Raw genomic sequence first — 24,601 nt, 5'->3', positions numbered from 1 at the left:
TGAAAGAGTTTGCATTTTCTGGCTTTTCCTATAAACAGAATCAGAGTATAGACTCTTTTTTCTTTTTTTTTGGCTGCGCTGAATGGCCTGCAGGATCTTAGTTCCCCGACCAGGGGTCGCACCTGTGCCCCATGCAATGGAAGCACGGAGTCCTAACCATTGGACTGCCAGGGAAGTCCCTATATACACCTTTTTTGTCCAGCATCTTTCATTGGGCATAGTTACTTCCTGCACCAAAAGATCTGCTCAACAGCATAATCAAATAAGCACGCGTTCCTGGGCAAATACGTCTCTGCCCTCCGCGGGTTCTCTGGATCCCTGCCCTCTTCATTCCAGTCCTTCCTCAAGACCCTTCTCTGCCCCCCAGATGGCCTCGTGGAGAAGACTCCTTGCACATGGAACTCCTCCCGCGTCTGTGAGTGTCAACCTGGCATGTTCTGTGCCACGCCAGTGACCAATTCCTGTGCCCGCTGTGTCACCCGCCCCAACTGCCCGCCAGGGACGGTCACCAAGCTTCAGGGTAAGCAGGTCACAGCCCAACCAAGGGGCTGAGCTCTGGGTCCCTACAGCTGTACCGCTCCCCTCCTCCAACCAGCAAAGGACCTTCATTCCTAGCTATTAATGAGGCCAGATCTGGGCTATGGTTTCTCTTCAAACAGTTAGATCCAGGAAATGATAAAAAAAAAAAAAAAATCCAAACTTGGCATTTTGGCAAGAGTTTCTAATGATTGTTTTAAATTATTTAAAAATTTTGTTATTCTTCTTGAAATTATTGGGCTGGTAAAATCTTGACTTGCTTGCAAGGTTGTTTTATTGACTCAAGATAGATCAATATAAAGCTTATAAGGAAGCTTCCAATTCAAATGGTGGACATTTGCCAGAGTGGAGAAAAAAGTATAAACACTCGACAGCAGGCAAAATAACAAACAAAAAAGAGTTCATCAGCAGATGAGAGAGTTCAACAACTTTTAAGAAGGTTGAAAACAGATGGCAGGGTGGTAACACATGGAACCCAAGTAGAGGAAAACTCACCCCAGAATTCACTCCTTGAGGCTGGCAAAAAAGTGAGGGGTAACCTGCTCATAAGACCCCTAGGGAGGCTCTGGGCTCAGACCAGGTAAGTAAAATGAAGGATGGGGTTGAATCAGAGAATTAAAAAGTGCAGTAAGCTGCAACTTCATATCCAACATAAAAATTAGAAATGTGTAACAATCTGCCTGTAATGTTCAGGTTCAAGAACAGGTTCAATTCTTGGGTTGGGAAGATCCCCTGGAGAAGGAAATGGCAACCAACTCCAGTGTTCTTGCCTGGAGAATTCCATGGACAGAGGATCCTGGCAGGCTACAATCCATGGGGTCACAAGAGTTGGATACGACTAGCAACTAAACCACCAACAATGCAAAACCAACCAACCAAAGTGCAATCTAAAAAATAAAACGGATGAATATAACAACAATGACAAAACATGCAGCAATGATATACCATGAGCTCTGACCAGTCTGAGAGATGGTGCCTGAGTTTTTATATCCTGGTGAAAATGATCAAATTTTTGTCTAATGACACTGAAGGACTATCTAGGGATAACCAGGTATTGGCCATTCTGGTGCAAAGCCCTCTTTGCTTGTGTCTTTGGAAGTACACCCTGTCAGTAGGCTATTCCTGCCAAGTCACCCTGAGTGAAAGCCTTCCAGCTTGCACTCCCCACTCATGATCCCAGAGTTCCCAGGCAGGCCTCCTGCTGAGAGAAGAGACCCATGGTGAAAAGGACATACTAATAGCACAGTAGAAGAAACCCCACCTGCTGCTGGAATATTCAGCATTATTCTTTTTAAATAAATATGAATGAGAAGTATAGATCTTCAGCCTTATAAGGAGAAACAGCGGTATGAAGGAAAATAACAAGATACACAAACAAGCAACAATGATCCCAGGAATGGAAGAGAAAATAATCTGTGTCCACAGAAAAATTTGAGAAGTTACAACCACAGAGTGAGAACAAAAGGCAATGAAGAAGGAACAGTAAGAAAGTAGAAGACAAGAAATGACTTTTAGAAAGTGTGCTTGTTACCAATCTGTTGCCTCTCAGGCCCCAATTCACCTGTGAACACTTACTGTGCAATGAAAGAGATTGGCCTCTTCAAGCATTCCTTTCTCCTTGTGAGTGTGGCTCTAGTATATGACAGTAGAGGGCGCAAGAGGACCACTGCAGGAGAAAGGAGGTGTTTCTTGACTGCCTTTGCTTTTTCTTGTTCTTGCTGGAGAGTCTGTTTCCAGGGCCTATGGATGCGGACATCTGGTGGTGCCCTGACCCGGTCATCCTTCCAGAGTAGGCAGTCTCTTGGCGACCTCACAATGAGACTTAGATTGAAAGGACCTACCAAGAGCAAGGCAGGATGAATGAAGAGTACCCACATCTAGCCATAACAGATGTACACGCATGCTCAGTTACATCCGACTCTTTGCGAGTCCATGGACTGTAGCCTGCCAGACTCCTTTATCCATGAGATTTTATAGGCAAGAACACTGGGGTGGGTTGTCATTTCCTTCTCCAGGGGATCTTCCCAACTCAGAGATAAAACCTGCGTCTCTTGAGTCTTCCTGCATTGACAGGCGGATGCTTTACCTCTAGCGCCACTGGGGAAGCCTGACATAACAGATGTACCACCATTTATTTATCCATCCACCAGTTGATGGACATTTGGCTTGCTTCCAGTTTAGGGCTACTATGAATAAAGCAGCTACAAATGTTCATGTGTGGGTTTTTGTGTGGACATGCATTTTCATTTCATGGGTAAATAGCTAGGAGAGGGATGCCTGGGTCACTGTGCTGGCCTACACAGAATGTCTTTGTGGGCCAGATCAAAGCTGGCCACCTGTGATCTGATCCAGCCACTTCTTTTTACGGGTGGAGGGAACCATGCATAGAGCCAGAGGTAGAGCTGGGACACAGAGATTCTGTGTCATCCCAAGTACTCTCCACTGGACCACACCAGCTCCTTCCTAGTTGACCAGAAAATTTTTTTTTTTTAGCTTAAATGCAATTATGTTTGAAAGTATATTAAAAATATTTTCAGGGAATTCCCTGGTGGTTCAGTAGTTCAGATTCAGTGCTTTCACTGAAGGGGCCCAAGTTCAATCCCTGGTCAGGGAATTAAGCCACACGGCATGGCAAAAACAAGAGAGGCATTTTCAGACATAAAAGGGCAGTTTGCTTCCCTACAACCCCATGTATCCTTTCTTAGAAAGTCACTTGAAGATGTAAGCCAGTTAAATGAGGGGCAAAAAAGAAAAGCCATGAAATCTAGAAAACAGTGGTTCCATCCCAGGAGAGCAAAGAAGGGAAGTCCCAGAATGACGATGGTGCTAAAGACATGACAACATCTGGTTGAGCCTCATCAGAGCAGGAAGGTGAGGGGCTCCAGGGAATTGTCTGCAGGAATAGAAGTTAGAATGGCAGTCAATTTCATGAGGAGTAGAGTTGAACAACTTGAGGATATGGTGAAGGCACATTATTCTTTCACCAACAGAAAAGAGAAAGGCAATTGAAAACTCTAGGGAAAATAAAAAGCTGACAAAAAACGTACAGCTCAAGTATGAAGATGAAAATTTCATCTAATTTTAAGCACTTTCTGGGTGTACGGGGAAAGATTCCATTTGACCTTGATGCTAAGACCGTTCTCCTTTAACTGGCCCAAGGATCAGGTGTTTGGATTTAAAGAGAAGTATTTAAGTCTGATAAACAATATCTTTTTTTAAGTTTCTAAATGGGTCTAAGAGCAGGCACGTTCCTTGCCCTCCCCCCCACCCCTGCTTTCCAGTGAGCCTTTTCCAGAGAACACAGGCAGATTAAGTAGGGGCTAAATGATGTCTTCTGTTCAGATCCAAAGGAGGAAAAAAGGGGAGAGTCAGTATCTCATGGAGGAAGGAGGAAGGTTACGGCGAGGTTATGGTAAATACATACAGAGAAGGGATGAGAGGCACCCAGGAGTGCTGGGCCCAATTTCTCTGCTTAGAGGAAGGACAGCATTTCTATTGCTGGATTCTGTCCCAGGTTGCCTTGAAGGGAGGTTGCCTTGAAGGGAGGTCAGAGGTTGCTAATTGGGTGGTAGTGTTGTTCAGTCAGTCGCTCAGCCGTGTCCAACTCTTTACGACCCCATGGACTGCAGCACACCAGGCTTTCCATCACCATCTCCCAGAGTTTGCTCAAACTCATGTCTTTTGAGTTGGTGATGCCATCCAACCATCTCATCCTCTGTCTCTCCCTTCTCCTCCTGCCTTCAATCTTTCCCTGCATCAGAGTCTTTTCCAATGAGTCAACTCTTAGCATCAGGTGGCCAAAGTATTGGAGCTTCAGCTTCAGCATCAGTCCTTCCAATGAATATTCAGGACTGATTTCCTTTAGGATTGACTGGCTTGATCTCCTTACCTTCCAAGGGACTCTCAAGAGTCTTCTCCAACACTACAGTTCGAAAGCATCAATTCTTCAGCACTCAGCCTTCTTTATGATCCAACTCTCCCATCCATACACGACTACTGGAGAAACCATAGCTTTGACTAGTTGGACCTTTGTTGGCAAAGTGATGTCTCTGCTTTTTAATACGCTGTCTAGGTTTGTCATAACTTTTCTTCCAAGTAGCAAGCGTCTTTTAATTTCATGGCTGCAATCACCAGCTGCAGTGATTTTGGAGCCCAAGAAAATAAAGTCTGTCACTGTTTCCATTGTTTCCTGGGTGTAGCTGCAGTTAGTGTTCCTGAGCAAAAGAGCTCCCCCAGTCCTCTCCAAGTCAACTCTCACTGAATCCCCAGGACATCTCAAATACAAGTCAAAATTATCATAACAATTGCTTTATTTTCCTCATAGCCCAAGGTCTCCAGGCTTCAACTAATTCAGGTAATAGTCTGGTGACTACATGGAAAGACATAGCATCTTTTTTTTTTTTTTTTTAATGTTTTTTAATTTGCTTTTTTAAAAAGAAATAATTCTGTTTATTTTCGGCTGTGCTGGGTCTTTGTTGCTGCAAGGGCTTTTTCTGTGGTTGCGGTGTGTGGGCTTACTGCAGTGGCTTCTCTTGTTGCCTAGCACCGGCTCTAGGGCACGTGGGCTTCAGTAGTTGTGACTCGTGGGCTGTAGAGTACAGGTTCAATAGTTACGGTGCTTGGGCTTATTTGCTTCGCCGCATGTGGGATCCTCTGGATCAGGGATCCAACCCGTGTCTCCGCATTGGCAGGCAGACTCTTTACCACTGAGCTACTAGGGAAGTCCTCATTTGCTGATTTTTAATCGCTCTAAACATTGTGTCGGTTTCTGCCATGTGTGTGTGTGTGTGTGAGAGTCACTCCGTCGTGTCCGACTCTGCAACCCCACGGACTGTAGCCCACCAGGCTCCTCTGAACATGGGATTTTCCAGGCAAGGATACTGGAGTGGGTTGCCATTTCCTTCGCCAGTGGATCTTCCTGACCCAGGGATCGAACCTGGGTCTCCTGCATTGCAGGCGGATGCTTTACCGTCTGAGTTACCAGGGAAGTTTCTGCCGTGTATCAGCATGAATTGGTCATATAGGTATGCCCCCTCCCTCTTGAACCTCCCTGCCACCTCCTCCTGTCTATGTGGAGACCTCCAAAAAGCGGAGGTTCCTCAGGACCCTACTGATCCAAGAAGAAAATTAATCCTGGCCTTACTTTCTCTTCAAAATGTTAAAATCAGGAAAAATCTGAGAGACATAATGAGAGATTTTTATAAGAGAAGCATGGGCAGGTGGAGGGTTGGCTTTGTATCACTTAAGAGGAAGGGGTGGGTACCGCCCCCCCTAGGAACATGGGGGCGGAGAAGGCTGTTAGCTGGGCTGGACCTACTTCAAATGGGGGCCATTTCCTTCTGCTCCAGTAAAGCAGTTAATCATGAACTAGTAAGAAAATGCTCAGTCCCCAGTAGGGGGCAGTGCCGTCCCATGGAAAGTGCTCCAGGCTGGAACTCAGGAGCCCTGATCTCTGGTTCAAGCTCTGGCTCTGTGGTTCTCTCCGTCTGTGAGAAGGGGTGGCTGGGTCAGATCGGAGGTGACTGTGCTTGAAGTGGTACCCAAAGGCAATCTGTCAGCACAGTGACACCGCCTTCCCCTTCCTAGGTACTCAAGTGAAGTGAAATTATGTTTTTGCAAAGGCTTATACACAAATACTCATGGCTACCCAGGTGGTGCTAGTGGTAAAAAATCTGCCTGCCAATGCAGAAAGTTTGAGAGATGAGGGTTCAATCCCTGGGCCAGGAAGATCCCCTGTAGAAGGGAATGGCAACCCACTCCAGTATTCTGGCCTGGAAATTAGTTTCTGTTACTCTAGATTAACTTTTTGGGGATATTTCCATAATATGTATTCTTCTGTGTCTGGCTTCTTTCACTGAGCTTCTGCAGTTCATCCATGCTGTAGCTGTATTAATGCGCTTAGTCACTTCGTGGTGTCCGACTCTTTGCCACCCCATGGATTGTAGCTTGCCAGACTCCTCTGTCCATGGGATTGTCTAGGGAAGAATACTGGAGTGGAGAGTCATTCTCTTCTCCAGGGGATCTTCCTGCCCCAGAGATGGAACCTGGGTCTCCTGCATTGCAGGCAGATTCTTTACCGTCTGAGCTACCAGGGAAGCTCCCAGTTGTGTTAGTATTTCATTTCTTTTATTGCCATACAGTATTCCAGCATTCAGAGATACTGCATTTTATGGGCACTGGGGTCATTCCTGCTTCTTTGATGACTATGCAGAACGCTGCTGTGACCCATCTCCTTCCTCCCATCTCTGGGGCTTCCTCACCTTTTGTTTCCTCTGCTTAGAAACTCCTCCTCAGGGAAGCCTCCCTAGTGAGACGAGATTGAGTCTGCCGTTACAGGGACCCAACTGCCTTCGTATGACACCGAGTCTATGAACCCCACCAACTGGTTGGCCCCCAGGGGTGCAAATCTTTTCTGTTTTGCTCACAGCCCTGTCCCAATTCCCAGCACATAGTAGGTGTTCAGTAAAGAGTTGCTGCACGGAGGGAAGGGAGGAGAGAGGGAGGAAGCAAGGAGACAGCCAGGACACAGACTTGGGTCTGCCCGGCTGCTGTGTCCTTCCGGCCCCACCGTGCTGCCTCCCCGAAGTCACCAGTCCTGGTGCGTCGGGCTCTTTGGCACTGATTTTTTTTTAAATTTAATTTAGAAAGTTGAAGTATGGTTGATTTATAAGATATTGAATACTGCTCCTTGCTATACAGTAGGTCCCTGCTATTTATCTCTTTTATATATAATAGTGTATATATCTGTTAATCCCATTTCCCAGTTTATCCCTTCCTCCCTGCTTTTCCCTTTGGTAACCATCCTTGCCACTGTTTCTAACCCACTCCCTGCAGGTATGGCTGAGACAGGCACCACCTCCCAGGCTGAGCCACCTCCACCAGGGAGCCCTCCTGACTGCAGCACCAGCCCGGAGGACCGTGGGGCACCTGCCAGGTGACTCCTTGGCCCCCTCTCTCCACTGGCCCTGCCTGGTGGGGGGCGGGGCAAAGCTGGCTGGGGGTGGCAACGGGGCTTGGGCTGGATCTCTAGGCCAAGCCTGCAGGTCATTTTGGAGAATGTGAGTCTATGTCTGTGCTGGCACCATGGAAGGCCAGAAGGCCTAGAAACCCAGGGTCTGCCCTCAAAGTGCCTGGCGGAGACTGTTGGCAGAGGAGCTGGGGTCTCAGGTCTCTGTTTCCATCTCAATCGTCCGTCTCACCTCTGGCCTCTCTCTCTGCAGGCCCACCCCCTCCTTGGTCTCCCCGGCCGCCTCCCTGACTGGTAAGGAGCACGGAGGGGGTGTCACCCACGCCTGGGAGGACATCCCAGTCTCAACCACTGCTCCCATCTCCTTCTCCTCCACAGGGAAGCCGGCCCTGGTTTCAGGTAATGATCACCCCCACGAAGCAGGGCCTTCCTCCCGGGCGACCACAAGCAGGGAGGCTTCTTACTGGGCAACAGCATCACTTGGTGGGGGGAAAGAGTGGGGGTTGGGAAGTCCTGGGAACAAAGTTGACCCCAGGTCTTCGGCTTCTTGATCTGGAGCTGTGGCTCTGTCACTTGCTAGAGATTGTTCCTTGATTCTTCTGAGCAGGGATTTTATTCTCAGCTTCTTCTCCACGGCCCATAATTGCTACTCACGAAATACTTGGCGACTTATCTCATGACCTTGACAGCTTCCCTGGTGGCTCAGTAGTAAAGAATCCGCCTGCAGTGCAGGAGATGCGGGTTCAGTCCTTGGGTCAGGAAGATTTCCTGGAAAAGGAAATGACAACCCACTCCAGTAATTTTTCCTGGAAAATTCCATGAACAGAAGAGCCTGGCGGGCTACATACAGTCCATGGGGTCACAAGAGTCGGACACGACCGAGTGACTAAACTACCACTACCTCATGATCTTGACTAGTTTCTTACTTCCTTTGAGCTTCAGCTTTCTCACCTTCTGACGTTTTAACAGCGTATACCGCAAAGGGTAGAAAGCAGAGAATGGTGTTACAGGGGCGTTATCGGCTCCCGGAATGCGATTTTAAGGACTTGCAGTTCTAGTGTTGGACACTAGGCGGCGGTAGTTCTCAGCCAGCGGCCCTCTGCGAGGTCTTGGATTTGGCAGTTTAGCAACTTAGAAAAGCAAATTACCAGACTCTCCCAGCTTACTGCATCAGACTCTGCATTTTAACATGGTCCCCAGGCGATTCATAGGCACAGGAATGTCTGAGAAGCACTTATCTAGCACATGTTGCTATTGTTCGTTCGCTAAGTCATTCTTAGCAGGCAAGAATCCTGGAGTGGGTAGCCATTTCCTTCTCCAGAGGATCTTCCCCGACCCAGGGAAGGAATCAGCGTCTCCTGCATTGGCGGGTGGATTCTTTATCACTGAGCCACCAGGGAAGCTATTGGGTGCGTGCTACTTTTTTAGCACCTAAACATGGATTTTAAAAAATAATAACTATATGTTGATTTTCATAAGCGACAAAGGGGCTAAAAAAAAAAGGGGGGGGGGCAGGTTACGTACTAAGAGATAATGAAATATATCCAGATAGTGGTTAACAGCATGGGCTCTGGGGTCACGCTGGCCTGGCCTGAGTTATGATTCCTACCCTCTGGGTGACCTTGGGGCTGTTAATCTTTGCAACATCAGTTTCCCTCCATTGTAAAATGGGGATGGTCATGGTGCCCATGGCATAGGGCTGTTGACTCCTCATTCAAGGAGCACTTGCTGAGTGTGCTTATGTGCAGAGTAGATGCTGTGCCTGCCCTCGTGGAACTTCCTGTCTAGAGGGGGGGCTGGGAGTTGTGCCAGACTCCTAACTTCACCCTCTTGGTTGTTCTACCTGCCAGCCGCCTGGGACTGGGAATCACACATGCTCTCCTCCCCAGTCCTCTGATGTCATTCTATTGGACCTCAATTCCCTCTTCATTCTGCCTCCTTGACCTCTCCATTTCTCCCCTTCTAGAAACGGTTTGTGCATCCTTCAACTCTTTAGCTCCCCCATGGGCTTCCCAGAGCCAGATGAGGAAGGACAGGCGGGTGAGGACTGGACCAGATAGCTATAGATAGGATCTGGTTTTCTGTTCTGGCTTGGGAAAAGAGCAGGTCCTGTCAGCAACAGTGGAGTCTGTGTCCAGAAGGAGGAAGCAGTCTGGGGTGAGGGCTGTCCTGTGTGGTTACTGTAGGGCCCCTGGCTCCCTACCAGGATGTCAGGGTGAGGATGCAGGGCACCTCTGTGTTCCAGGACCTGTGCTTTTCTGGGTGATTCTGATACTGGTGGTAGTCGTCAGCTTCACCTCCTTCGTCCTGTGCCACCGGAGGGCCTGCAGGAAGTGGATTGGACAGAGTAAGTGCATGCATCCTTGGGGCCATGGGAGGGCAGGGTGCCCTGTGCTAGCCTGGCCTGGGTCCCTTTCCCATCCTGCCCGCTGAGACTCCCTGAGGCTGGCACCCCAGCCCTCCTCCTGCTGTTATTTCAGAGCTGCATCTGTGCTACCCAGTCCAGACCTTCCGGCCCACGCTGGAGCCTGTGGGTGAGTGTCCAGGGGTCCAAGAGGGCTGCGCGCGGCTACACTGCATCTCTGCACGGTGGGCCAGAACTCCCTTGGGGCTCCCTCTGTGTGTGGGGATTCCCACAAGCTGCTCCTCCTTTCTGTGCAACCTCATATGTGATGGGAATATAATGTGGGTGGAAATTATGTGACATGTTCCCTTCAGCGTCGGATGCGGTCTGGGCACGAAGTTTCAAAAATTCAACTTGTCCTTCATTCTCTCCTTGGCCGTGCCCTCAGGAGAGGCCTTCCCTTCTTCTCTTCTCTCTGTCCCTCCTTCCCAGCCTCCTTGTCATTTCCCCTGCCCCTTCCTTCCTGCTGGTGCCCAGGGTGTGGGGGTTGGGGTGGGGGGAGCAGGCTAACAGGGCTAGAGTCCTGATTCTGCACTATGAGCTACATTGACTTTGGGTGAATTACTTCATTCCTCTGTGTCTCAGTTTCCTCATCTGTACCAAGTCACTCAGTCGTGTCCGACTCTTTGTGATCCTATGGACTGCCAGGCTCCTCTGTCCATGGGATTCTCCAGGAAAGAATGCTGGAATAGGTTGCCATACCCTCCCTCCAGGAGATCTTCCTGACCCAGGGATCGAACCCATGTCTCTTATGTCTCCTGCACTGGCAGGTGGGTTCTTTAGCACTAGCGCTACCTGGGAAGTGGGGTCTAATTCAGAGAGTGGATGTGTGGGTCTGTTGTGATGGGGCCTGTTAAGTGCTGTGTGCAGTGTCTGCACGCAGTCAGCGTTCGCAGATAGTGGCTGCTCTTTGCTGACAGCTCCCCTGTGTCTGGGGCCTTTTTTCTCACCAGGAATCCAGGCCTTCCTGAATTCTCGGTTGACCTGAACTCTTCGCTCTGATCCCTGGCCACCTCTTCCAGGCAGCTTTCCATGCCCCACCCATCCAGGCAGCAGACTCAGCTCTCACCTGGCAGGGGGCGGGAGGAGGGACCCCAGCCATCTTGTGCCAAGTATCTCCTCTCCCCTGGGCGACATCTTTCAAGGCAGGACAAGGTCCTCCTCAACATGCCACAAGCATTGATTGAGCACCTACTGTGTATGGGCCCTGACCACAGGGGAAGGAGCTAACATAAATGGTTTGAGCTTCCTTTCTGGTTTCAAGGCAGGGTCCTATGAGGGTCTCAGAGACCCAGAAGCCCCACGGGAAATGGGTGATGCTCTTCATTTCATAATGAAGACGAGACCAGGGCCACGCTATCTGTGGTTGCCATCGCCAGACTCAGGAACTGGTCCTGGAGACGGCAGGTCTCGCTGGCAGAGGTCTCAGTCCTTTACCCTCTTCCTCCCCACCCCACCCCCCGCCATGGGTTGTCCACCATGCAGTGCCCAGCCTGACACCCAGCGGTCAATGCAGACCTCCTCGCTCCCCACGTCCCCAGGCCCCACGGAAAGCTTTGCCCTGGCCTGGCTTCTGACTTGGGCCCCCGAACCCAGTGCGTGAGGCGTGTTTTGGGTTTGATGAGTTTCATAAGCAGGTGCTTGTGTTCTCTTCGCAGGGGGGTTTTTGTGTTTTGACAGTTTCAAGCCTTTTTCCATGAGCTGTCAGGCTCAGTGTCTCATTGAAACCCGCGTTTGCTTTCTTGACATTTTTCTAGTATTCGAGTTTCCATTGCTGTCAGTTTATTTTTTTCTTCAAACCTCCATGATAGCAGTTTTGTCGCACACATACAAAAAAAAAGAGAGAGAGAGAGAAAAGACAAAAAGCACCTTCTCTTAAAAAGTCAGACCTACCAGGAACTGAGCCTGGGCCTCAGTGGCGTCCACCCTGTTTGGTGCCATTTCTGGCGCGCAGGTTTCCTGTCGGTCCTTGGGGGTCTGGTTCCCAGGGAAGGAGGTGATGCAGGGTGCAAGACGTGGGTGTGCACAGCAGGGTGAATGCAGTGGGAGCTGGAGGGGTGCAGGAGTCTTTGTGCACTTGTCCGCTCCTTTGTGTATCTGCCGCGCACCTCCTAGTGGCCCTGTGCTGGGTCTGGCAAGTGCCCTCCCAAGCTTTCTGACCAGCTCAGGCAGAGTGGGAATAATCTGGCCTCAGTCCTCCTGGTCTCAGAACTCCAGGACTCGGGGAGCCCCAGGTGTGGTTAGCAGTGATCTGGACAGGTGCCTATTTGATGCTCACCCCCATCCCTGAATGGATTTGACTTGGTGATGTGTGTCCTCAGGGGCAGGCATCTCCATCAGTACCCGTGTGTTCTCATCTTATTCCTCCCAGAGGCCTGTTATACCCATTTCTCAGATGAGAAAGCTGAGGCACAGGAAGAGGAAGAAGCTTGTCTAAGGCCACTTGGTTAATGAGCAGTACGGCCGACCAGGATTTTGTTGGTGGTGCTGGTTAGATTTTTGCATAAAGGGTACCCTGGCACTGTTGACACCTGCCTGGGAGCCTTTGCTGTGGGGATTGTCTTGTGTGTTACAGGATGCCAGGCAGTCCTGGTCTGTAGATCCACCAGATACTGGCAGCACCTCCCATCTGTGACAGCCAGCAATGTCTCCAGGTACTGCCACATGTGCCCTGGAGGGGAAACGTCTCTTCTCTCCTGGTTGAAAAACACTGGGTGAAAGTCTTTTAACCCTTCATTTAGAAAGACACTGTCATCATTACTTTATCTGTTACTTCAGGCAGTTTTAAGTTGGAAACATTGCTTCGTTTGTTTTGAAACAACTTCAAACATACAGAAAAGTATGGTGAACCTATTTTTCCTGAACTATTTTGAGAGTAAGTTACTGACTTCATGCTTTTTCACCCCTGAATACCTGAGTGTGTATTTCACACAACCGCAGTGAAATCATCAACATCAGAGACTTCGCTTTGCTGTATCACTACCAGCTAGTTCTCAGACCCCAGTCGAGTTTCTTCGTGCATTGCTAACAGTACCTTGAATGCAGTCCAGCCTCCCCTGTTGCATTTGGCCACTGTGTCTTGTGTCCCCTCTAGTCTGAGTTTCTCCCTCCCGGTCATGACCTTGCCATTTTGGAAGATTCCACCAGTGATTCTGTGACTGCCCCTCACCCTAGGTTTGCCTGACTCTGGAGTGAGGTATCCACCCCATCCCCACCCCCGGCCAGCTTTCCCTTTGCCGCTTCCCCCGCATGTTCACCATAAGCCCTGGATTAGCGTGGTGTCTGCCAGCCTTCTCCAGCATGCAGTCCTCTTTCCTCTGTGGTCATCGCTAAGGTGAGGGGAGGTACTCTGAGGCTCTGTGAGTAACTGGTGCGTCAGCAGCCTTTCCTCCATTTCTGTATGTTTGTCTGTCTGGATGTGTGATTCCTTTCTTACTCTGCCGTCATTGTTGCTTAATTTGATGTTCAAATTGTCCCGGGTGATGCCAGTGAGGGCCCCTTCAAGCTGGCTCCTGTGTCCTTTTGGTTCTATCTTTCCGTGTTTGGAACTCATCTCTTTTTTAAGTCAGTTTTTTTTTTTTAATTGAAGGAATTTTTTTTTTTTTCCTTTTTTTTGGCTGGGCCATGCAGTTTGTGGGATCTTAGTTCTCTGACCAAGGATCAAACCCCAGCCCTTGGCAGTCAGAGTGCTGAGTCCCAACCGCTGGACCGCCAGGGGGTTCCCTGGAGCACTCCGTTACTGTGTTCCCAGCTTAGCTTGTAATAATTCCCTGCCCCTTCCTGGATTGGAATCTAAGGCTGCCTGTTGCCAAACTGCTTCCTTGGGTCTGTTCCACTTCCCACAGCAGCCAGAACCCCAGGCCAGAGAAGGGATGGAACTGACAGCAGAGAGCAACAGGGATGGAAAGGACGGATAACTTGGGTGTCAGAACCCACGAGCTTGGCTTGAGCAGCCCTCAGATCAGCTCTGGGAAGCCAAGCACTTCTCTTTGGGGACGGAGGGGGCTGCCAATGCCCAGTTTGTCGCTGGATTTGTGTCCTGGGATGCTGGACACATTTGTGAGAAGATTGCGATTATTCCAAAAAAGCAAGGTTACCAATGAATGAAGACGGGGAACTGAAGCAAAATTTTTGAGGGAAAAAGCACTTACGAAATCTGACCTCTACAGTTGGCACCATTCATTCTAGGTCTTTTAAAGAACATAGGCAGCTTGTAACACTGCTGTAGGCTGAGGTTGATACCATCTGGATTCTGCCTTTTCACCTTGGCATTATTTTATGCTGGTTTCTGAGAGAGTATTGAAAGCTGGCTTTCTTTTCAGTGTGATGGACTGTCAATCTACGGGAGTATCCTGGGGCCCCTAGGTGCTAGGGAGCATTCTAGCCACCTTCCTTTTTGGTTTTTTTCCTTCCCTTTTAAATGTTTTAATTTAAAAAGCCTAAACAGACTTCATTTTAAAGAGAAGTTTTAGACTTACAGAAAATTTGAGAAGTTAGTGGAAATATAGCCCACACCCAATTTCCTCTATTATAAACATCTTATTCTACTGCAGTACATTTGTCACAATAAAAGCAATACTGATACACTACTATTATCTGAATCCCATACTCTGTTCAGGTCTACTTAGCTTTGCCTAACATGTTTCGACTGCTCCAGGATCCCACCTAGGATCCCACTTTACATTTGTGCCTTAGGCTCCTCTGGCCTCTGACAGTTTCTGGCATTCCTAGCTTTTGATGACCTTGGCAGTTTTGAAGAGTGCTGGTCAGTTAAGTTATAGGATGATCCTCTGTTGGAATCGGTCTAGGGTTTTTGTCCTGATTAGATTGGAGTCATGGGTTTGGAGGAGGAAGACCATATGAGTCCAGTGTCATTTTCATCACAACCTATCAAGAGTATATGCTCTCAAATTAAAACTTGAAAACAATTCTTTTTTGGTTTAGTAGATGGGATAGACCTCCAGTGTCCCTAGCCACAAGGGACTAGTTCCACCGAGAAACAGTGAGGACTCAATTTTGAAGACTTTTGGGGGAAGGGAAAATTGGCTTTCTGTTAACTGGCAAAATGTCCCAGTGGGACTCTGTTTATGTTGAAATGTGTTATGTTTTGTATGTACACATATGTGGACCAGGGGGCTTCCCTGGGGGCTCAGATGGTAAAGAACCCACCTGCAATGCGGGAGACCTGGGTTCCATCCCTGGGTCGGGAAGATCCCCTGGAGAAGGGAATGTCTACCCACTCCAGTGTTCTTGCCTGCAGAATTCCATGGACAGAGGAGCCTAGTGGACTGGGCTGTATAGTCCATGTGGTCACAAAGAGTCGGACATGATTGAGTGACTAATATTTTCATATTTTCATATACGGACCAGAGTCTCTGCTGAGTTTATAAATTAAGAAACGATGGCTGATGAAATCTTGATTTTTGTTAACTTATCCCAATAAAACCCACAGAAACCAAAAAAAATAAAGAGAGAATATGCTCTCAACATTATTGATTCCTGGGCACCTTCTCTTCTGAGATCTCATTTAATCTTTATAAAAACCCTCCAAAGGGGCGTGATCTTGCCCCTTTTCCATACGAGAGAACTAAGACTGGGAGAGGTGAAGGATTGTGCTGGGATTACATGGCTAGGCAGGCCTCCAATGCAGGACTACTAAGCCGCTTCCTTGTTTGGCATCTGGCTCCTTTTCAGTTTTTTGCTTATTGTAGGCTCCACTGCTGTGCACAGCCTGGTTACTTTCCTTTGAGTTATTTCCTGAGGGTGTGTCCCCGAAGAGGGATTACTAAGTCAAAGTGTGTGAAGTTTTCACTGCCAGATGGTTCTTGAGAAAGAGGGAAGCAGTTCACAGGGCATGAGCAGCTGTGTTCCTATTTACCCCCTCCTGTTTACATCCTCTCCAGGACTGCGTTTTATCATTTTTGTTTATTCTGTCTTGTTACTTTGTCACATACTTTCTCCCCTCAATGACTTGCTGCCAAATGACAGTTGGCTGTTTGCAGAACTCAAAAATCACTCTCAAAGGATAAAGATTTGGCTTCTCTGACTTCATTTAAAAGAATGTGCCTCAGGCTGGACAACCCTTCTCAAAATGCTGGCTTGGGCACTGGACAGTGGCCACCTCGTGGGAGAGAGCCACGAGCCTCCTAAGGTGACTGCTCTGCTGGGAACAGCAGTTCCCAGATTTGTTTGTTAACTCAGTAATCAACCATTGTGTCATTTTACACATATGTTTCTCTTGACCATGATTCTGGTCCATTTCCCCTTTAGACACTTTACCTGTGGATGGTCATTTAAAATGGACATGGAAGATTGTCCCCCAGAGTGACCTGGTGTCTACACAGCAGGTTCAAATTGCCCATTGTGTTGTTTTATTGTGGCTGGTTGGCCCCCAGTGTGCATTTCTGCTAGGATTTGAGGAGGCTGGTTCCCCTGAGCAGCTGAGGTCAGAGTTCCAGAGATGACTCAGCTGGCTGGCCTCTTCATATGCCAGTTCTCTGCCCAGGTGTCCACACCTAAAGGCAACAAAAGTCAAGACCCTGTGGGTGGTCCCCTTGGGAGTGTAAGGGGCTGTGCGCTCCCAGAGCACTCAGCGCCTGGGAGCTGACTCACCCTGGTGTAAACATGTCTCCGGGTACCACCTCTAGCTTTTCCAGTTTTCCATCTGGCTGTGCTTAAGGGTCAACATATACTTGGCCTTGACCTGACGCCCTGTTTAATTGGAGAGAGAAGTTGGAGAGGAGGGTGGGGTTTAGGGTGAGAAGTTGAAGGTTGTGCCCTGAGGATCACTGTGGCCGGAGCCCACCAGGGGTGTCCCGAGCCCACACTATCGGAAGTGTGATGACCGGTGAGACTGGTTGCGTGGACTGTTTCGGGCACGTGTGATAGAGGGCCGAATTCGCGCTGGCCAGAGCCTAAAGGGCTCTGCAGCCATCCGGCTTTAGACATGTCTGACGCAGGGGCTCAGAAAGGATCCTCTGGACCCACCACCCTCTCTCTATCACCATGAGATCCTCCTGTGTGGGTTGAGTTTCACATGTTGCTCTGGGGGGCTCTGGCCTCTTCTGCCCCTGATGGGAGCAGCCACAGACCAACTTCTGACCCTGCCAGAGCCTCTTCGGCTCCAGCTGGGGTGCGCGCTGGTCCTGAACCACTCCTGTGGGTTTGTGGGAGTGGGTGGATGGGGTCCGGAGTGCTGAGGGGCTTGGTGGCTGGGAGAGAGATGACTGCCCTGTTCTCTGGCTGTCCGGAAAGTGAGGTCCTGTGCCCCGGGCCTGAAACCCATCCACTGTTCTCCAGAGTGAGGTCTGAGGAAGGACCAGCTTCCACCCTGGGGGCAGTGGAGGGGGCACGTGCCCGCAGTGGGGTGGGGCAGGGCCAGGCAGCTGCCAGATGACCCTTGGTGAAGTGACTGCTCTTTTTCTCCTTGCAGATTCCAAGCCGGGGAGGAACCCGATAGTAAGTAGCCTTTCCCTTGCCCCCACCCCAGCTTTGTGCCCCTACATATGACTCCTCCTCCATCAGAGCTGCTGGTTCTGACAGTGACTGGGTGGGTCCTTTCCCTCCCACGGCCCAGGTGCAGGTTCCCCTGCAAGTTCAGGCTGGGTCTGCCCCACGCAGGGAGCTCTGAACGCAGTGGGGCCTCAGCCAGGCCCTGGCGGGGGATGAGCAACCCCGCCCCCACGGCAGCCTCGGCTCCTGGCTCATCCTGCTGGGGACTTCCAGAAGGGCCTGCCAGAGGGCAGGTCTGGTTTTGACCATTCGGGTGCCTGGTGTGGTCTGAGGGAAGGCTGGGTTCATTTTCCCCTCTGTGAGTCTCATCCTCAAAGCTGGGATGTCAAGTCATTAGCACAAACTTTTGAAACTTTAGCTAGCATGTATGGAGCACTTCCCAGGAGGCAGAGTGGTAAAGAATCCGCCTGCAATGCAAGAGATGGAGGTTTGATCCCTGGGTCGGGAAGATCCCCTGGAGGAGGAAATGGCAACCTACTCTAGTACTCATGCCTGGAGAATCCCATGGAAGAGGAGCCTGGCGGGCTACACTTCGTGGGGTCGTAAAAAGTCAGACGTGACTGAGCACATGTGTGTGCTTGGAGCACTTACCGTGAGCTCGGCATCTGGCTTTGTGTTTCTCCAAGTTGTTCCGGTTTGTCCTGGCAACACACTGAGGTTGGTACTGTTGTCTGAGAGGAAACAGAGGCCCAGACAGGAAAGGTGATTCCACAGTTGGAAAATAGGTCAGCTGGGATTTGAGGGCTGTTGTGTGTGACTCCAAAGCAGGTGCTCTGAGCTGTTACCCTGAGCTGACTCCTAGCAAGGCCATCTTCACCTGCCTTTTATGATGCACTCGCTGTGCAAGGCGCTGGGCCAGGGGCTTTGCACATGGTACCGCCGACCCTGCAGCCATCCTGCATGGGGCATGTACACCAGGTCCTTGCCAGGCTTCGCTTGGGGCCCTGCTCTGTGCTGGCCTCTCAGGGGCAGTGCAGGGACCAGTGTAGGGGCTTGGGGAGAAGAGCGGCACTGCTTTCCACAGCTGAGAGGGGACAGGATGAAACATACCATATGATCAGGTCTCAGGTATGTATGGTTTGACCACTTTCCCCCCACTTACCAGTTCTTCTGTTCCTTTCTTTTTTTTAAATAGTATTTTTAAAGTTTTATTTATTTATTTGGCTGCGTTGGATCTTTGTTGCTACGTATGGGCTTTTTCTCGTTGCAGTGAGCAAGGGCTAATCTCTAGTTGTGGTGCATGGGCTTCTCGTTGCAGTGGCTTCTCTTGTTTCAGAGCACGGGCTCTAGAGCGCACAGCCTTAAGGAGTTGTGGTGCCTGGACTTGGTTGCTCTGTGGCATGTGCAATCTTCCCAGACCAGGGACTGAACCTGTGTCCCCTGCATTGACAGGCGATTCTTTACCACAGAGTCACCAGGGAAGCCTCCATTGTCTATTTTTAAACATAATAGATGGAAGCACACTATAGGTTCAATTTCAAATCATGAGAGATCACATTCAAACATGCTTGGGTCAGATGAGTTGCTGTTACGATATCAAGAAGTTTCATGAAAAAGGTATTTAATGATTTGTAAGATACAAACAAGGCTAGTAGAGATGATGGGATTCCAGTTGAGCTATTTTAAATCCTAAAAGATGATGCTGTGAAAGCGCTGCACTCAATATGCCAGCAAGTTTGAAAAACTCAGCAGTGGCCACAGGATTGGAAAAGGTCAGTTTTCATTCCAATCCCAAAGGAAGGCAATGCCAAAGAATGTTCAGGCTATCACACAATTGCACTCATCTCACACGGTAACAAAGTAATGCTCAAAATTCTCCAACCTAGATTTCAACAGTACATGAACCAAGAACTTCCAGATGTTCAAGCTGGATTTAAAAAAGGCAGAGAAACCAGAGATCAAATTGCCAACATCTGTTGGATCATAGAAAAACCAAGAATTGCTTCTTGGCCTTTTGGCTAAGATCAAGTGTAGAAAAACCAAGAGAATTCCCGAAAACCATCTACTTCTGCTTTATTGACTATGTCAAAGCCTTTGACCATGAGGATCACAACAAACTGGAAAATTCTTAGAGATGGGAATACCAGACCACCTTACGTGTCTCTTGAGAAACCTTACACAGGTCAAGAATCAACGGTTAGAACTGGACATGGAACAACGGACTGGTTCCAAATTGGGAAAGGAGTACATCAAGGCTGTTTATTGTCACCCTGTTTATTTAACTTAATGTGCAGAGTACATCATGTGAAATGCTGGGCTGGATGAAGCACAAGTAGGAATCAAGATTGCTGGAAGAAATATCAATAACCCCTGATACCACCCTTATTACAGAAAGTGAAGAGGAACTGAAGAGCCTCTTGATGATGAAAGAGGAGAGTGAAAAAGCTGGCTTAAAACTCAACATTCAAAAAACTAAGATCATGGCATCCGGTCCCATCACTTCATGGAAAATAGATGGGGAAACAATGGAAACAGTGACAGACTTTATTTTCTTAGGCTCCAGAATCACTGTAGATGGTGACTGCAGCCATGAATTTAAGAGATGCTTGCTTCTTGGAAAAAAGGCTATGACAAACCTAGATAGCATATTAAAAAGCAGAGACATTACTTTGCCGGCAAAGGTCCCTCTACTCAAAGCTATGGTTTTTCCAGTAGTCTTGTATGAATGGGAGAGTTGGACCGTAAAGAAGTCTAATTGCCAAAGAATTGATGCTTTTGAGCTGTGGTGTTGGAGAAGACTCTTGAGAGTCCCTTGGACTGCAAGGAGATCAAACCAGTCCATCCTAAAGAAAATCAATCTTGAATATTCATTGGAAGTACTGATGCTGAAGCTCCAATACTTTGGCCACTTGATGCGAAGAGCCAATTCATTAGAAAAGATCCTGATGCTGGGAAAGATTGAAGGCAGGAGGAGACAACAGAGGGTGAGATGGTTAGATGACATCACCGACTCAATGGACATGAGTTTGAGCAAGCTCCAGGAGATGCTGAATGACAAGGAAGCCTGGCGTGAGGCAGTCCGTGGGGTCGCAAAGAGTCGCATAAAACTGAGCAACTGAACAACAACAACAGCAAAGATAATCAAATATATTTTGGTCACATGGTCCAGTGCGTAAATAATAACTTCTTAAGACTACCATCTTTTAGACTTCAAATTATTTTAAAAGAATATGAAGGATTATGTAACTATATTTTTGGAATTATTCAAACTCATTCCCTTTTGAAGCCTGAAGGTAAATGGTATTTATGTTAGAACATTTCACGAGACCACTTCTCCTTGGCACTTATGGAATGGTCAAAACCAAAACCAACATTTTCCTGAAACATATCTGTTTTTAGTACATTAGTGTGATCATAAAAGACTGCTGTCCCAGGAGCAGGGGAATTGGGATGGGCCTAGAGCTGACACTTGTAGACTGAGCAAACATGTATGGATTCCAAAGGGAGACACTGGGGTTCCAGTATTGGCCAGACAGTTACTAACTAACCCTGAGCAAGCTACTTGACTCTTCTGTGCCTCAGTTTCTTGATCTGTAAAAAGGGGAGATATTAACCACCTTGTAGACTAGTTGGGCTTCCCAGGGGGTGCTAGTGGTAAAGAACCCACCTGTCAATGCAGGAGACATAAGAGACTCAGGTTCCATCCCTAGGTCAGGAAGATCCTCTGGAGGAGGGCTTGGCAACTCACTCTAGTATTCTTGCCTGGAGAATCCTATGGATAGAAGAGCCTGGCGGGCTACAGTCCTTAGGGTTGCAGAGTCAGACACGACTGAAGTGACTTAGCAAGCACTCACGCAGAGTGGTTGTTAAGGATTAGCACGTGCTGAGGGCCACATACATGGTAAGCATTGTATGCGATGCTCCACTATCCTTTTTTAGTGCCAGTTAAAACGAGGTGCCTTCAGAGGGTCCCATGTGCAGGAACATCAGGTCATCCATGCTGAGAAGCCCAGGGTAGCACATGGTGGCTTTAAAGCAGAGAGGGAGACTCGCTGGGGTCTATGGAGATGAAGAAACAGGGGTTCCCCAGCACAGAGACTGGGGGAGGTTGGGGTCCTGCCTCAGCACCATTTCCTCTGCCCACTGCAGCTGACCAAGAGCATATCAGTGGCAGACCCAGGCAATGAGGAGCAGGGCTTACTGAGCCGCCCAGCTGTGGAGACCTGCCTGGAGAGCCTGCGGCTGCTGGAGGCCAGCCCAGTCAGCAACCCCCCATCACCCACAGACCTACCTGAACCCCGAGGGACCATGGAGCATACCAACAACAAGATTGGTGAGTCGGCCTGTTTGGGGGGTCCTGGAGTGCTCAGGGGGCAGCAGAAGATGGACCCTGAGCCCCTAACAAGGGACCAGAGACCCTGGGGATGGAAAGCTCAGCAAGGAAGAGGCAGGGGCTCCCCCACCGGCTTTTATAAGTAGGAGATGCTTTTCATGAAGGAGTTAAGCCATTCTCAGGGGTATCTGCAGCATGCTCCGCCTCTTCATCCCAATTTAAATTTCTGTAAACTAGAGGAGCCTGGCGGGCTACAGCCCTTGGGGTTGCAAGATTCAGACATGACTTAGCGACTAAACCACCACCACCAAACCAAATGTAGTCAATAGTTCTGACTTCCCAGGGTCATTATGAGAATTTATGAAATGATGTTTGCAAAGTTGTCCTAGTGGGTGCGGGGCTCCCTCTGCCTGGTGTCTGCTCTTATTAGAGGGGAAGTAAACACCATCCAGCCCCCAACACAGGGCCCCTAAGACGGGTGGAGGGAGATGTCAGGAGAGAAGTCAGCCAACAGCTGCCGCTTGGCTGATGTGTTCACATTTGGGCACTGCGCTCTGGTCACCTCTCCTGAGGATCGAGTCAGTCCCTCTGTTTTACAATTGGAGAAACATCGGTTCAGGATGAAGAAGTGATTTCCTCTGGTGCCCTGAACTGCAGCCTCCCTCCAGCCAAGGCGAACCTTCCACTCTTGAGTCTCCTTCCTCCTCCTCCCCTCACCCTGGTACATCAAGAGCGCTTCTACCAAAATGGATACTTGCCCATATTATACCCCTGCTTGAAGCCCTCCAGGGAGTCCCTGCTCCCTGCAGTGTGAATTCCAGGCTGCTTTTTCTCCTTCCCACTAGGCTCGCCTGCCTCCCAACCCCACAGTTCTGCTCCTCTTGCTCAGTGGCAGTTTTCTAATTTTTGGAGCCCTCTCTCACATCTGAGCTTCTCCGTGGGAGCTTCTTCCTCACCTGAAATAGTCAACTCCACCTCCTTGAATCTAGTCAATTCTTTTCATTTTTGACCGCACCCCTTAGCCTGTGGGATCTTAGTTCCCTGACCAAGGATCGAACCCATGCCCCTTGCAGGGGAAGTGAGGAGTCTTAATTACTGGACTGCCAGGGGAAGTCTTAAATAAATTCCTGATGTCCCAGGACCTTGCGTACTTGCCTCCTCCTCCAGGAAGCCTTCCCTGCCCTCTCCACTCTCCTGTCTAGGAGACACCCTCTGGGTACCCCCAGAACCCAGGCCTCTCCGCCTTGTGTCCTCAGCTCCCGGCAGTGTGACTGTGTTTGCAGCTTCCTCCCCACCCCACCTGGCTTTGAGCTCCCCGAGGGGCAAGGTCTTAATGGGATCCATCTCTGTCTTCTCTGGAGGGTTAACCATCACTGAGATCATCCCGCAGAGGCATTTGTGATTGTCCTACACAATTCTGTAGCAGGGGTTGGTGGATGGAACTCTTCAGGGCAGAGCCATTAGCGCCAAATTGAAACTTTTGGAATTGCAGCTTTCAGCAAGTTTTATTGGAAAAGGATGTATTTTGGAAAATGCTGCTGAAGACATCCTCCTGCAAATTTCCTGAGAAGTGCTAGTTGAGTGTTTGAGTCCTTGCTGAGCACAGTGCCTGGAACCATAGGGCTGGGGCTCTGGGAGTGTTCGGCAGGGGTGGGTAGAGGGAGGCACCAGGCTCCCAGCAGGGCTGGGGCATGGGCAGCCCGGTCTATACGCCTGGTCTGTAAGCTTGGAGGAGGTCTTCCTGGAACATTCAGGAGATGGTGAGCCCTCTGTTCTTCTGACATCTCCCTAGAGGAGTACCCCCTGGTCCAGTTCCCAAGGGGACCACGCTCTGGTTACCCCTCTACCCCTGGGCCCCAGTCACAGGGAACCCTGTCCCTTCACCTTCACCACCACCCCTCTGCCCCCAACCAAGACGACTTCCTTGGATGCTGGAGCCCTGAATGGGGCAGAAAATCCAAGCAGCTTCTGGAAGACCCTCTCCCTCCCAGCTGGGAAGCGGACATCCCTGTGGTGGTGGACAGAGCCCAAGGAATCAGGACCCAAGGAATGTGAGGGGGTGACAGCCCGGCCCCCCAGTTTTGGCTGCTTCTACCTGGACAAACACACCCCGCTTCATTCATACCCCTCCTCCTCTATGTCTGTCTGTCTGTCTCTTTCATCTCTGGCCCTCCTGGTTTCTTCTGTGTTTTCCCTCACCTCACCATCACTGGCTTCTATTTTTTGCTAGCCCTTCTGGTCAGGTTCTGCAGGCTTTAGTGGAGGGTGTGTGACTTGAGGCCATGCTCTCTCTTTTGGGGGGTAGGGTGCTCCCAGCCTACAGCTTGTTTCATTCTTGTAACCTTGTCTCTCTCCTAGAGGTATCCAAAACAGAAAAACTGGATTATGCAATGGGGTTGAGGGTGCAGGGGTCCCAAGAATCTTTGGGGGGGGGTTCCTGAATCAGAGGGGTGTAACTGGGTTCCCCAGCGAGGCAGGCATCCTGAGCCCCAGGCATCCTGCACTCCACCCTAGCTCTCAAGTTCCCTCTTGATAGCTTCCCCATTTAGACTCCAGAGAGAGTTCTAGGGCTGAGGGGCTGGGAGCTGGCACCCTGCCCTGAGCTCAAGGCCATCAGAAACTGGGCTGCTGGAGTTTGCAGTTGGCTGATCTGGGTGAAAGCCAGGCTCCCTACTTCCCAGTTTCTTTGGCAGCTTACTTAGCTCCCCTGAGACTCCAAAGCCCTGGAAGCAGGAGGTCAGTGGTGGGGTGGGTAATATCGCTAACAGGCTGGACTGGTTATTCATCCATGCAATTCACACAGGCAGCCCTCCTGTTTGCTAGGCAGGCACACAGCAATAAGCAATAAACACCAAGATATACCAGCCCCTGCAAAGCTGTCCAGATCTCAGGCTTTTGGCGATTATTA

General features: G+C 49.5%; 1 protein-coding gene across 1 annotated transcript in view; it reads left to right on the top strand.

Moving 5' to 3' along the window:
• The window catches only part of TNFRSF8 (TNF receptor superfamily member 8), a 33,819-nt gene that overhangs the window by 8,226 nt on the left and 992 nt on the right, over positions 1-24,601 (top strand). The window contains exons 5-11 of the mRNA XM_065937137.1: positions 368-520; positions 7,372-7,471; positions 7,758-7,903; positions 9,750-9,851; positions 9,985-10,038; positions 17,341-17,366; positions 21,510-21,693. Of these exons, the coding sequence (XP_065793209.1) occupies positions 368-520; positions 7,372-7,471; positions 7,758-7,903; positions 9,750-9,851; positions 9,985-10,038; positions 17,341-17,366; positions 21,510-21,693 (765 nt within the window). The remainder of the gene's footprint in view (positions 1-367; positions 521-7,371; positions 7,472-7,757; positions 7,904-9,749; positions 9,852-9,984; positions 10,039-17,340; positions 17,367-21,509; positions 21,694-24,601) is intronic.

This window comes from Muntiacus reevesi, chromosome 5 (genome assembly GCF_963930625.1).
Source record: "Muntiacus reevesi chromosome 5, mMunRee1.1, whole genome shotgun sequence".
In the NCBI taxonomy this organism is placed as follows: Eukaryota; Metazoa; Chordata; class Mammalia; order Artiodactyla; family Cervidae; genus Muntiacus; species Muntiacus reevesi.
The sequence above is the reverse complement of the archived record's forward strand: the minus strand, read 5'-3'. Positions and strand labels throughout refer to the sequence as shown.